Source organism: Periplaneta americana, chromosome 2 (genome assembly GCF_040183065.1).
Source record: "Periplaneta americana isolate PAMFEO1 chromosome 2, P.americana_PAMFEO1_priV1, whole genome shotgun sequence".
In the NCBI taxonomy this organism is placed as follows: Eukaryota; Metazoa; Arthropoda; class Insecta; order Blattodea; family Blattidae; genus Periplaneta; species Periplaneta americana.
Window position 1 is genome coordinate 81,328,712 of NC_091118.1, and position 14,790 is coordinate 81,343,501.

At 36.2% G+C, this 14,790-nt stretch overlaps 1 protein-coding gene across 2 annotated transcripts in view; it reads right to left on the bottom strand.

The window, feature by feature from the left end:
* LOC138694378 (zinc finger protein Gfi-1b-like) overlaps positions 1 to 14,790 on the bottom strand; it is a 307,766-nt gene that overhangs the window by 230,503 nt on the left and 62,473 nt on the right. For both annotated transcript variants that reach the window (XM_069818058.1, XM_069818057.1), the window contains exon 2: positions 1,673 to 1,873. In XM_069818058.1, the coding sequence (XP_069674159.1) occupies positions 1,673 to 1,873 (201 nt within the window). The remainder of the gene's footprint in view (positions 1 to 1,672; positions 1,874 to 14,790) is intronic.

The following is a 14,790-nucleotide window of genomic DNA, read 5'->3' on the forward strand; positions in this document are numbered from 1 at the left end:
TCTCAGAAACTAATCGTCAAAACTTAAAAGAAAATTTTTGTACACATTGCTTAGCCTATTAGTAGGTCGACTTTGTATGTATAGCCTAACTTTTTTGATATTAATTAGGAAACAAAGCTTAACACATTATGTCACCAACAATGTCAAGCTACTAACAAATAATGTGTGTAAAACTTTTCATTGTGTTTTTTAGTTATTTAACGATCCTGTATCAACTACTAGGTTATTTAGTGTCGATGGCATTGGTAATAGAGCGATGGTATTTGGCGAGATGAGGCCGAGGATTCACCATACGTTACCTGACATCAGCCTTACGTTTGGGGAAAACGTCTGAAAAAAAAAAAAAAAACAAATGAGAATCGAACCTGCTCCCGAGCGAAACTCCGGATCAGCAGGCAAGCGCCTGAGCCGACAGAGCTACACGGGGGCTTTCGTAATTATTATAATAGTTTCTGAGAAAATGATACAAGACGGGGGAGTAACGGTCAGCACGTCTGGCCGCGAAACCAAGTGGCCCGGGTTCGAATCCCGGTCGGGGCAGGTTACCTGGTTGAGGTTTTTTCCGGGGTTTTCCCTCAACCCAATACGAGCAAATGCTGGGTAACTTTCGGTGCTGGACTCCGGAATCATTTCACTGGCATTATCACCTTCATATCATTCAGACGCTAAATAACCTAGATGTTGATACAGCGTCGTAAAAAAAATAAAAAAAATAAAGACGGGGGTCCTATGTGTTCATTTATTGTGAACTAAAAGAAAATAATCCAAGTTACTTATTGTAACTATCAATCAATTAGCAGAAAATTAAAAAAAAAATGGTGAAAATTTTGTTTGTCTGCTATAGTAGATGGTGAGAACTCAATTTCTTGCGAAGTAAGATAAACATAGGAAACAGCTCGCAATCTCTAAGTGTCCTTAAGTAGTGCCCGTAAATAGGGGCGACATTTTACTCCTGAGTTAAATTTCCTCTTGCAGACACGTTCCTATGCTGCATTACAATACAATTATTCACTTACTCATTTTAAAGATGATTCGTGAGTAGGAATATAGATCTATCCATATAATATTTTACACTGAATGAAGGGAAAATAAAATCAGTAACTAGATTCACGCGTATAGACGTTAGGCTGCTATTACACTACCAATATATAATAATAATAATAATAATAATAATAATAATAATAATAATAATAGGCCTATATTTTATAGTAATTTGAACTTTTAAGTCCTCGCATTGTAGCTCTTTCAATAAGTTCTGATGGATACCTCTCTTGTCACGTCTTTCAATCCATGGTTTAACCCACAAGCGTTTCTTTTTCTGTTTCTTTTTCAGAAGCATACATATATTGCAATAATTGAACTAATAATTGTAGATAAACAAGCATTCTGTTCTTCATTCATGGTGTTATAAACTTAACGCGTAAATATTAGTATCAACAAATCCTCGGAACAAATGTCAGCAAATCTTTTGTTTCTAATTTTAGGTTATCTCTAAAAGATTTTATGTAGTCTAGTGTAATATACCCCAAATCTTTAGTGTAATATACCCCCAAATCCTATCTTTTATCAAAGATCTTTAATAAAATATTTTATCGTAGTCTTTGTCAGAGAACTTTGATAGTGTATGTAATAGCAGCCCTACCAGGGTGATATACACGTTGCAAGCTCTCACCTCTGACGGCCGTCGCCGCGTCCTTGATAGCAGCCTCGCGGGGCGATACGAGGGAGAAGGCACTGGCGTGTCGAACACCGCAGCGGGGAGGCGACGCAGACGTACTGCGCGGAGATGGCGGCGGCTGCGACGAAGGCGGCGCCGGTGGAGGGGACTCCACTGTCCGCAGCGTCTTGATCAGGAATGACCGAGGCATCACTTCTGGAACAGTCGACGAATAGATATTGTACTTACTCGTCACCACGACCGTCGTCTTCACCATCTCAGTATCAACCTAACCTAACCTAACCTAGTAATAATAATAATAATAATAATAATAATAATAATATACTCTTTAGCAGTGAAGAACCTTCCCGGCTTAGATTGGATTCGACCCCTTCACGGCTGACTTCCACCCTTGATCACATGTAATAGACTGGCCATCCCCAAGGCCTCCCCACACCGACGCGAAATATTCGCAAAGTTGCCACTGTCTCAATGTACACTGCGGTATATGAGTGTGCCCACACCGACGCAAAAGTACCACCGGACGTCTGCGAATCTGCAGCGTTGAAATTTAGATTCGCCGCCTGCGCGGTTTTTTTCGCTGCCGCCGCGAATTTTTTATAGTGTTCTGTGACAAATTGTAAGGAAACATCCTGTATTATACGATTTATTCTAGAGGATTACAAGTAAGTAAGGAAAAAGGGCAATATGAGATGCAATCCAATTGGAATTTAATGAAAGTGATAAGTTATTCACATCTTTAACATATCTTAAGAGAAAAATTCTAGCCTACATACGGCATGTCTATAAGGAATAATTTCATATTCGCATCTTTGTTGGCTTTTATCAGTCCTTCAGAATATCATAGCATTGCTTAGTACGAAATATATTTCTAGAGAACCTACCTATATGAACTTTGCGTCATTTAACTATCTTACTAAGGTTTAATAGTTCAAAGTTAATAATTTTCTTGGTTTAGGAAAGGTTTCATTCTTAAAAGCAAACATATAAGCCTATACTAATCTCATTCATATTTTATTCCTATGAAATACTCTAGGAACTTTTATATTAGCTAGTATAGAAGAGTTGTTTCAATAAACATAAATAGGCCTATTAATTGTTTTCATTAAACCTTACGGATTCGCGCTGTATCTCCTAACATTAGGGGAGACACGGGCAAAGAGAATAATGCATATTTATTAGAAACGCCAACAGATAGCGCTTTCTCCTATGTTGGGGAAGAATCCCAACCAGATTTTGCTGCTGAACTGACTTGTCGTCATTCTAGCTAGTGAGAGAAGACGTCGGCGTGTGTTTGAAGAAAATTAACTGTTTTCTTAAACTATTTCAAGGTAAGAGAAACAAATGTACAACACACAATACTGCAGAAATGTTTTGTTATGTGACAGTAATATATAGGCGATACGATTACTTCTAAAGTGCCGTACTTACGAAGAAGATTATTGACGTTCATGTTTGTATAACCTTAAATGAAAAGCGAAATGGCGTCTGCGGGCAAAGTGAATAGGGCAAAGTAGATAACTTAACCGCTTTGCCCTGCCACCTTTATTTGACTATATAAGTGTTAGCTGTATTTTTGTATGTATTTGTCTTGCTGCGTGTTAGATCATTTTACATAGTGGAGCCATTAAGTCACACTAATTAAATTATAAATCAGTTACATTAATCTTAATTTCAACTTAAAAAGGTTTTCAGATGGTTTAATTTTTCAAGCGGAAGACGGAACAAGCCAAATGGTCTGACGAAGCCATGAAGAAAGCACTTGAAGAAATAAAATCTTCCAATCATTGGTTCTGCTATCTGGCCATACAACCATAACGTGTTTATTGATGAAGATTTTGCTCCAGATTAACTTACAGTTCGCCCACTTGAGATAGAAATCAGCGAAACGACAGCTGGCTCAGATTTAACAAATTCTGCGGTGCCAGCTTCTTCAGCGGCTGAGGAAACAGTTAACGCTCACTCAGAATCAACCACCTCTGTGATGTCGGCATCTTCAGAGATTGAAGGAATATTCAATACATCAATTACACTCAGATTTTCAGTTCCGGTTACACCAAAACACTCAACATCGTCAGCAAGAGAATCCAAGTCAGTTCTTTTGATTTAGACCAGTGCCAGAAGTGGATGCTCGAAAGATACGAGTTCAACGAAGAAAATGTCAGCGCTCTGAAGTTCTTGTATCTATAGCGATTAAAAACGTTGAAAGAGAAGTAACTTATGGGTAGGAGCAAAAGCAGAAGAAATCCAAGTCTTCAGTGCTAGTGAAACGTCGACTTGTTCAAATTTGTATATTGAACTAATCTAACGTGCTGTAATGGGCTGTAAATAACATATCCTATCGTCTAATATAACTCATTAACATCGTGTTTATGTGTTGATTTAATTTTCTTATCAGTGAATAGAAATTAAATAAAAAGGTGAAAATGTTATAGGGATATCCACTTTGCCCGGGTTAATTATTCGCTTTGCCCGTGTACCCGGGCAAAGCGAATAATTAACTATATTTTCTTTCTCAAATCATATCACTGTCCGTAGGTACGAGAAAGGAATTGCTGTTTTTTTATATATGTGGACAACATGTGTCACAACCAATGTCATGAAGATTTTATTTCGGGAGCACTAAAATATAGCCTGTGGCAATTTTTGTTCTTAGCTTATCCGCTTTGCCCGGGTTTCCCCTAGTACTCGCGTCTGGTGTCACTACAGCTCAATCAATAATAATCAATGTTTTGGACTTAGGCTAATATTTTAATTTTATTATGCGATATTTGTCTACATAATGTTAAAATAACCGACTTGCAATTAATTTTTAAATATTAAATATAATATTATAGGATTGTTGTTTAGTCAATTTTCCGAAGACAAGTCTGAACCTCACAAATGATACCAAGAAGGCATCACTTATGAGGCAACTAGGCCAAGAAATAATGGAGTAGGGTGGCCAGTTCCTTTCCCCTTTCAGTGCATACATTACCGAAAAAATTAGCAAAAATCTACACCTAGAAGATACTGCTTCACACATACACTTACACATAAACAGGATAATTTTATTAATTATACACGAATATCACTACTTGTGGGACAAACCCCTCCCAGATTTTAGACTTGGCATCATCTCTTTTCTTCCTTCTCTTGAAGGACGCATTATAACAGAATCAAAGAAAAGTTAGAAAAGACGAGACGAAGTAGAGTCTCTTCTGTTTTCAAGATTTTGTTACGCACTTAACATACGTGTATTGTATACTATTTTTGCACGACCATATACTTAGAACTGCAAATACTGTATGAATTTTATGATACTTTCTGCGTTGAGAGTGCATTTTAGTGAATGTAGCCATTATACATTCAAGGGAGTATTAGTTTGCTAAAAAGTTTAATAAAAGTCAGTATGGTTTTCTCTTTGTATCTAATGATGAAAAAAAAAACATGAAAAATATGTTATTGAGGGGGTTTAGACTTATTATATTACATTATAATAGAAACGCGGACATTTGAAGTATAATAATTGTTTCCAAATGTGAATGTATTGATTTCACGGCACTAAAATGATTTATATCGTGTTAGGAGTTTGTTGAACGTACTCTCATCAATTCCTAGAAAATTGCTAAATGACCGAGAATCTTCCAATGTCATCTCTCTGACTAGGAATAAAAGATATATTATCAATAAAGGATCTTTTATTTCATTTCACTATTTTCAATTATTTATATGTGCTGGGATGGTAATTCATGTTATGAGGGATTCTCTGAATATTCGTTTCATAGGTAAATTACTTTTCAGATATCTTTGACTTCTTGTTTCTGATGCACTTTTGTATTTTTATACGTGGACTTCACTTTCTCACCCACACTTCTTTCTTTTTTCTATGTGTTCTCTCCTCCAGAGCTTTAAGTTCTTTGACAACGTTTGCAACTGCAAGCACATCTAAGGCTAAATACTAGGTGTCATCGTTCGCCATTTTGATTATTTTCTTTCAGTAATTTGATTAAATGTATTCTAATATTTCAGTTACATTTATTTTAATATTGTGATTACATTTACTTTTAATTGTATTATTTATACTTTAATTACATTTATTTTAATATTATTACATTTCAAAACACATAATTAAAACAATTTAAGCGATGGAAGTATTTTGTAAGTGGGTTTGAAATCAGAGCAAAGATTTCTGTATTAGCAGACAAGAGGTTGTCTTGAGTTCTTCGCCAAGTAAAAAAATGCTCTTTTCTTTAACTCGCCGTAACTTAAAAACCAGTAAAGATTTTGAATAGCGACAACTTTTAAAAGTAATTTCCATTCTTTCTCTACATTTCATTCGTTTTGACCCCCCCATTTAACGTGAAAAATAAAAAAGTTTGCCGCTAACCACTTCTGAAGGTGTAAATGTCTATTTTCAACAGATCACTTTTTTCCCCCCGCGTTTTAAAAACAATTTTGATTTCAAAATGTGTTCCATGCTTTCCTCAGACATTGATCTGCCAATCATAAAAATACCAGTGCGATTGATTGACTATCATAGGAGCTACGACATGATATTCCTCTGCATACGCGAAATATGATCTCCGTCAGCGCTGCGAATATTTCGCGTCGGTGTGGGGTAACGTGCGAATTTCGTTGCCGCTGTATACGCGAAATATTCGTCGCCGCCACGGCTGCGAATGTTTCGCGTTGGTGTGGGGAGGCCTTACGGCAACACTACGCTTCGCCAGTGAATAATAATGAACTTTCGGTAACAACCGCTAGATGGAAGAATAGCTGTCTGCTATTGCTCCATGCCAGCTCAAGGTTGCAACGAGACTTGTTTTTCAGTCGCTAAATGACAGCATATAGAAATCGGTAAAATTTGTCTTGAAAGTGCATTACATTGATGAATCTGTTATAATATGTGATCACGATTTCCACGCAACGTTATAATCTGTGCACCTTAGCCGTTCCTTACTATCTTACACAACGGCTTATTTGATAATCATAACCGTACTAAGGGATATGCTACTATAGCAGTTATAACTATAAATCTTAATTATTTATCATGAAGGTTTGTTTTTAACGACGCTGTATCAACTACTGAGTTATTTAGCGTCGATGGGATTGGTGATACCGAGATTGTATTTGGTGAAATGACGCCAAGGATTCGCCAGAGATTACCTGACATTTGTCTTACGGTTTAGGAAAACCTCGGAAAAACCCAACCAGTTAATCAGCCCGAGCGCAACTCATGGTCGGCAGACAAGCGCCTCAGCCGGCCAAACTACGCCGGTGGCAATGACGGCTGGTAGGCCTACGAAGCCTATAAAAATATCAGGACAGGAACAATTTGGAATGTGCAAGCTATCATACTGTATGCCTATTATCAGGTAGTACATCTCACTTGAACGATATGTGTCTGTATACTTTTAAGTCTGATGAATGTAATACTGTATGTTCCTAGTCAGTGATGTGTGTAATGGAGGGGAAAAGAAACTGTCCACCATACCGCATTATCTCCTGACTTAGTTGCCTTACGGGTGATATCTCATTGGTGTCACTTATGAGGTTCGAACCCGTCTTTGGACAGTTGACTAACACGAACAACAACACTATATAAGTTAACAACTCTTCGTAAAGTGCTGCTCTTCGATTTGCTCTTGAGTAGGCGGATTTAAAAAGTGAAGTAGGCTAAGCTTACCTAATTATTGTAATTATGATGATAATTAGAGTGATAACAATAGTAGGCCTAATACGAGTAATAGTCATTGCTTGCGAATCCAATTCTGTCACTTACTACAAGATGAAATGTCGAGGAAGAACAGTCTACTCTCTGCCTTAGTGATGCCTGATGAGTACAGAGTCCTGCGTTTGGTTGTCTGAAGCCTCCGAGCAACGCTCAAACAGTGTAGTGTAGGTATGTACGGAGCATAGCGCAGTGTACACACTTCAGGTCTGATATTCAGTGAACCATGTCAAAACGAAACAAAGCTAGATGGTTGGAAATGGGTGTTCCGATGGAAGAATTTGATAGCGAGAACTTCATAAGGAAAGAAGAAAATCTATTTTATCAAACAGAAGGAGACATTTTTCTTTTGAAACACTTCAAATGTTTACAGTCATCATTGTAATGTAGGATCTATAGAGACTTCTAAAAAAGTAGTCAGTGTAAATAATTTTGTTTTTATTGTAATTTATTGTATTATTTTAATTTACACCATTTATTTATGTATTCAGTTATAGATGTGTACATACATATTATGGTCCACACCTGTGGAGTAACGGTCAGCGCGTCTGGCTGCTAAACCAGGTGGCCCGGGTTCGAATCCCGGTCGGGGCAAGTTACCTGGTTGAGGTTTTTTCCGGGGTTTTCCCTCAACCCAATACGAGCAAATGCTGGGTAACTTTCGGTGCTGGACCCCGGACTCATTTCACCGGCATTATCACCTTCATCTCATTCAGACGATAATAACCTAGATGTTGATATAGCGTCGTAAAATAACCCAATAAAATAAAAAATAAAAATACATATTATGCTGTCTTCAGTTACAATGTTCACATGCAAAAGAAGTAGTGCTATTCATAATTAGTTTATGTAATCTGGCTTTAGAGACAGTAATAGCTTCATAGAGACATTCTACAAACTTCCCTAAGAGAACAGAAGTTGAAACATCAGAGCCGACAAAATATATATATATATATATATATATATATATATATATATATATATATATATATATATATATATACTGTATAGCAATATTAACTCATTTTTAATTGTGAATATTTAAATTTCAATCCTTTCAATAAATTATATTATTTACTTGTAAAGCTCATTTAGCTTTGATTATATATATATTTAAAAGTGCAAAACTCTGGAAATAGGCGAAAAATAATGAGCATTGGCTTTTACTTTTTTAATGAAAAATATATTGTGAAACAAAAAAGTGAGTCTATCTAGAATCTGGATGTGTTTCACTTATTGTGAGAACAATCTTCTGTTGTCCAGAAGATGGCTTTAAATAAATATTTCATTTCTTGTTAAATACACAGAACAGCATATTTTATACGTGAGTGACATTCTCATTCTTCAGTGCCTATACTGCCCTTTACGAATAAGTAGATGTAAACGTACGAAACGGAGCGGGGAGACGAGTCAGAGCCCTCCTTTGCAAGCGAAGCTAGTATGATCCATGTGATTCTAACTTATATTCAAAGTAACCAAACGCAGGACTCTATTGATGAGTCATCCGTCTGATAGCAGTCAGACGCTGAGGCACTGCAGACATAGCTGAAATGATGGAGCTCTGCAGAAGATTAATATTTCATGCAAATTATGATGGTCTGTGTCGTAGTTGTTCATCCCACGCTTACAGAGAGAACTATTCACCGTATACTTTCTGAATGCCAGGATTTAATCTCTCCTAACTATAACAAAAGACGCAAATCAAACTGGGAAAACCATCTATCAGAACTTGCCAAACCTTCCAAACTAATTATTATAGTCTCAGCGTGATATAAATATAATACTCTTCCGGTTTTGCAAAACAGTTCAACAGTAATGTACTGAGATAAAACAAGCAGTGACAGACAGGGCAGCAGATTAAAAGCCAGCTATTATGTTAATGAACAAGTCTAAGAACTAAACACTCATTATAAATATTGTTTATGTTTCCACTGTTAAATTAAATAAAACTAAGGACACTGGATTTTTTAAATTTAATCTGTGACAATAATACATGAGATTTATAAGCAGAAAAATAAATTTAAAGGTGTTAGTCATTTTACTGGGATTACAATAAGCCTAATATTCTTCCAACAATACCGGAAAATGTAGGCCTACTGTGTACCTAAATGTCATCTTGATAAAAGGGAGAGCAAGCAATGATACAGTTTAGCTTGAATATGGTTAGTCAAGCAGAATAGCTGTTTGCAACGACCCCTACGAGTACAATACCATTGCCATCACTCTTTTTTTTTTTCTGAAGATGAAGATAGAGCCAATCTTGAAAACGATGTGAATTCCATATTCATTATCAGTAATGAGAAAGTTAATCCAAACCACATTTTAAATTTCATCTTGCAATTATTTAGCGTTCAACAAAATATTTATTTCTTAAGAGAATACTATAGGCCTACATGTATATTGACAATAAGTCAAGCTTATAGTTCCAAATATGTATTGCTTATCTTTGAGCAATCAATAATAATATTCATAATAATAATAATAATAATAATAATAATAATAATAATAATAGAATTTAATTAATATGTTATAAATGTTAGGCGACACCAGTCCTGTAAATCCTGGACCACGAAATATAAATATTACAGTTGTATACAAGCTACAGAAATGAAATTTCTCAGTTCTCTATTAGGATGCAGACAAAATCAAGAAATATGAAATAAATTAAACATATTTGCAATACATGCTAAAACAAAGCGCTACATATATAACAGGATAGATAGTTTAGATAGGATATAACATACAAGAATTCCTAAAATTATGACGTTATACAAGCCAGAGGCCGAAGGAATTGGAAGAAATTCAGAACAGGTCGTAAGGCCTAATCGATGTGGGCCTAATTTATAATAATATTATCTTAATTATTATAAATATCATTACCGTCGTAACTCAATTGATAGTCGTTTGTCACGGAAAGGATCCGAGGTTGACTATATATTAGTTTTAGATTACTTGGGGAAAACGTAATACGGCGATCGCCAGTAGGGGAACTTATCCCCACCCACATGAAATGTGCATTCGACACCACACTAGCCTATCATATAGAGTGTGTGGCGAGCTTGTAGGGGAAAAGTGGAAAGGGGTCGTGGGCGGAGCTTAGCGTTCGCCGTATTACGTTTCCCCGATTACTTTAAGTCTCCCGTTAACCCTTTCATACCGAAAAGGTGTTGTTGAAAAAAATCACTTTTTCTATATGTGCTTTGAATTAATGATTTAAAAAAAATGGCAGGAACATATATCAGAGACCAGTAGCTTACAAGCTACATTGGGTCTGATTGACATATATACGATTTCAGAAGAGCTTCCGGCTTTCAAAGAATATGTAGCTTACAGGCTAAGCTGGGAAATAAAGGGTTAATATCTTTTAAAATTGCGATTCTCAAATTTTTCTTATGGTGGGCCTTTGCTCGATTGTCGTTAAAGGTATGGCGAACATCAGTCATAACTAGAGACGAGAATTTCATGCACTATAAAATCCCAAAATATGCATGCATTCATGCACTATCAAACTATGAAACATGTACGATCAAGCGAAAAATACATTCAAATATGCAATTTCATTTTTGTTCCAAATGTCTTATTTCACTTCACTTTTTTGTCACAGTTAACAACCTAACAACATATTTCTAAATTGGTTTCTGTAAAATTCTTGCGCTTGTCAGTCAATATGTTTTTGTAAACAGAGAATGACCTCTCCACATTGCAAGACGTTACGGGTGCAAATTTGAATGAACCTTTCTCTATTATTCAGTTGTTTTTCATTCTTCGGTCCTGATTCCTGAAACTAAACTGAGGGTTATAAAAATCGAGAAACTGAGGTGTACACTCAAAACCATTAAAACATGCATTTAAACTGAATGTAATGTATATTAAGGTAAACATTGGTAATTACGTGATCATTTAATGAAAATTAATTTAAAATGCAAATGTGTAAATATATCCCTATTTCGATTTTTTCACCGAAAAGACAATAATTTGCTATACAAATCTGGAGACATAAAAGATTGGACACGTTCTTGAACAAATGCCAAAAATCCCTTTTACAACTTAAGCTAAAAGGTTGGTTATTTCGTGATAACCTTGGTAATTTCGTGATATTACGATGATAATTTCGTGAGAGGTAGAAGAATTGCGGAAAAATTAATTAAAGTCAAACTAAATTCTCATTTATTGTTACAAAACTTCAAACATAGTAATTCCGGCTAATATCCATAGCAAGAAAACATAGAAATACATATCAGCACATAATAAGAATGAAATCAAAGCAAAAATTCAAATTGAAAAAGATCTTCTTTGCCTTGAAAGGGTGAACACTTCTATTACGGACTTTACTATAGCCTATATTACTATGGTAACTCCAAAAGTCCATGTATGGTGGGTCCCTATCACCACGGCATGGCGCGTCCTCAGGTTGCGGATAGAGGAGACGGCCTCCAGATATGGAGGGTAGCTGCGAATATATTGAATAAGCAGTCGTGGACAGCCGATAAGGGGTGGTCCTCCAGCTTGGGGGTTGGGCGAAGGGCTAACAACCCATCACCGTAAAAAACAGCTTGTTACGAATTCCTACAGTAAGCCTCGGAATAGGACTGATTCTCTGGCACGACCACAGCAAAGGAATAAGGTTTTGAGATTTGGCACTTGGAACGTAACTAGTCTTTATAGAACAGGAGGGGTAACATTAGTAGCAAAAGAACTAGCTAGATATAGAATAGACTTTGTGGGAGTACAAGAGGTTAGGTTAGATGGGAATGGCATATCACAAATAGGAGATTACTTGTTGTATTATGGGGAAGGAAACAATAATCACCAATTAGGAACAGGATTCTTTGTACATAAAAGAATAAAATCAGCAGTAAAAAAGGTCGAATTTATCAGTGACAGGTTATCATATTTAGTACTTAAGGGTAGATGGTGCGACATCATGGTTATAAATGCTCACGCCCCTACAGAAGAGAAAGACGACTATATAAAGGATAGCTTCTATGAAGAATTGGAACATACTTTTGATCAGTTCCCTAGATATCACATGAAAATTTTATTGGGGGATTTCAACGCTAAAGTAGGACGGGAGGAGATTTTTAGACCAACTATTGGAAAAGAGAGCCTACACGCAATTAGTAGTGACAATGGAGTTAGATTAGTCAACTTTGCCACATCGAAAAATTTAATTGTCAAAAGTACAACATTCCCCCATAAGGATATACATAAATATACTTGGACTTCTCCAGATGGATTGACACACAACCAAATTGATCACATCTTGATAGATAAACGGAGACATACTAGTATAGTAGATATTCGAACTTTCAGGGGTGCAGACTGTAATTCTGACCATTATTTGGTGATTGGAGAATTAAGAGAAAGATTATCAGTAGCCAAGCGAGTAGAGCAACAAGTTAATATTACTAAATTCAATATTTTGAAATTAAAGGACGAGGAAGCTAAGCAAAATTATCAGGTCGAAATTTCGAATAGGTTTGCCACTTTAGAAAGTTCCGACGAAGTTGAGAAAGAATTAGATGTTAATAGCGTGTGGGAAAATATCAGAGATAGTATCAAAATTGCAGCTGAGCAGAGCATAGGTTATTATGAAACTAAGAAAAAGAAACCGTGGTTTGATGAAGATTGTTGCATGGTAGTAGAAAGAAGGAAACAGGCAAAATTGAAATTCTTACAGGATCCAGTTGAGGAGAAGAGAGATAATTATTTCAATGAAAGACGGGAAGTAAGTCGTACACTTAGGAATAAAAAGAGAGGTTACTTGAAGGAAAAACTGAATGAGGTAGAAACAAATAGTAAGAATAAAAACATTCGAGATTTATATAAGGGTATAAAGGAATTTAAGAACGGATATCAGCCAAGGGTAAACGTGATCAAGGATGAGAATGGTGACTTGCTTGCAGACTCTCCATCAATCCTAAACAGATGGAAAAACTATTTTGCGCAACTACTAAATGTACATAGGCCAAATAGAAATGATCGGGACGAAATTGAAATACAAACTGCTGAGCCATTTATACCCGAACCCACGCTTTCAGAAGTCGAAATTGCGATAGAAAATCTGAAAAAGTACAAGTCTCCAGGTATCGATCAGATTCCAGCAGAATTAATACAAGAGGGTGGAAGTGCATTATATAGCGAAATTTATAAACTTGTACTTGCTATTTGGGAAAAGGAAATTGTACCAGATCAATGGAAGGAGTCCATAATTGTACCTATTTTTAAAAAGGGGGACAAAACCAACTGTGGTAACTTTCGAGGAATATCACTTCTGTTGACGTCGTACAAAATTTTGTCCAATATTCTTTTGAGGAGATTAACTCCGTACGTAGATGAAATTATTGGGGATCATCAGTGCGGTTTTCGGCGTAATAGATCGACTATTGATAAGATTTTTTGTATTCGGCAGATAATGGAGAAAAAATGGGAGTATAAGGGTACAGTACATCAGTTATTCATAGATTTCAAAAAGGCATATGACTCGGTTAAGAGGGAAGTATTATATGATATTCTTATTGAATTTGGTATTCCCAAGAAACTAGTTCGATTAATTAAAATGTGTCTCAGTGAAACATACAGCAGAGTCCGTATAGGTCAGTTTCTATCTGATCCTTTTCCAATTCACTGCGGGCTAAAGCAGGGAGATGCACTATCACCTTTACTTTTTAACTTCGCTATAGAATATGCCATTAGGAAAGTTCAGGATAACAGGCAGGGTTTGGAATTGAACGGGCTACATCAGCTTCTTGTCTATGCGGATGACGTGAATATGTTAGGAGAAAATACACAAACGGTTAGGGAAAACACGGAAATTTTACTTGAAGCAAGTAAAGCGATCGGTTTGGAAGTAAATCCCGAAAAGACAAAGTATATGATTATGTCTCGTGACGGGAATATTGTACGAAATGGAAATATAAATATTGGAGATTTATCCTTCGAAGAGGTGGAAAAATTCAAATATCTTGGAGCAACAGTAACAAATATAAATGACACTCGGGAGGAAATTAAACGCAGAATAAATATGGGAAATGCGTGTTATTATTCGGTTGAGAAGCTCTTATCATCCAGTCTGCTCTCCAAAAATCTGAAAGTTAGAATTTATAAAACAGTTATATTACCGGTTCTTCTATATGGCTGTGAAACTTGGACTCTCACTCTGAGAGAGGAACATAGGTTAAGGGTGGTTGAGAATAAGGTGCTTAGGAAAATATTTGGGGCTAAGCGGGATGAAGTTACAGGAGAATGGAGAAAGTTACACAACACAGAACTGCACACATTGTATTCTTCACCTGACATAATTAGGAACTTGAAATCCAGACGTTTGAGATGGGCAGGGCATGTAGCACGTATGGGCGAATCCAGAAATGCATATAGAGTGTTAGTTGGGAGACCGGAG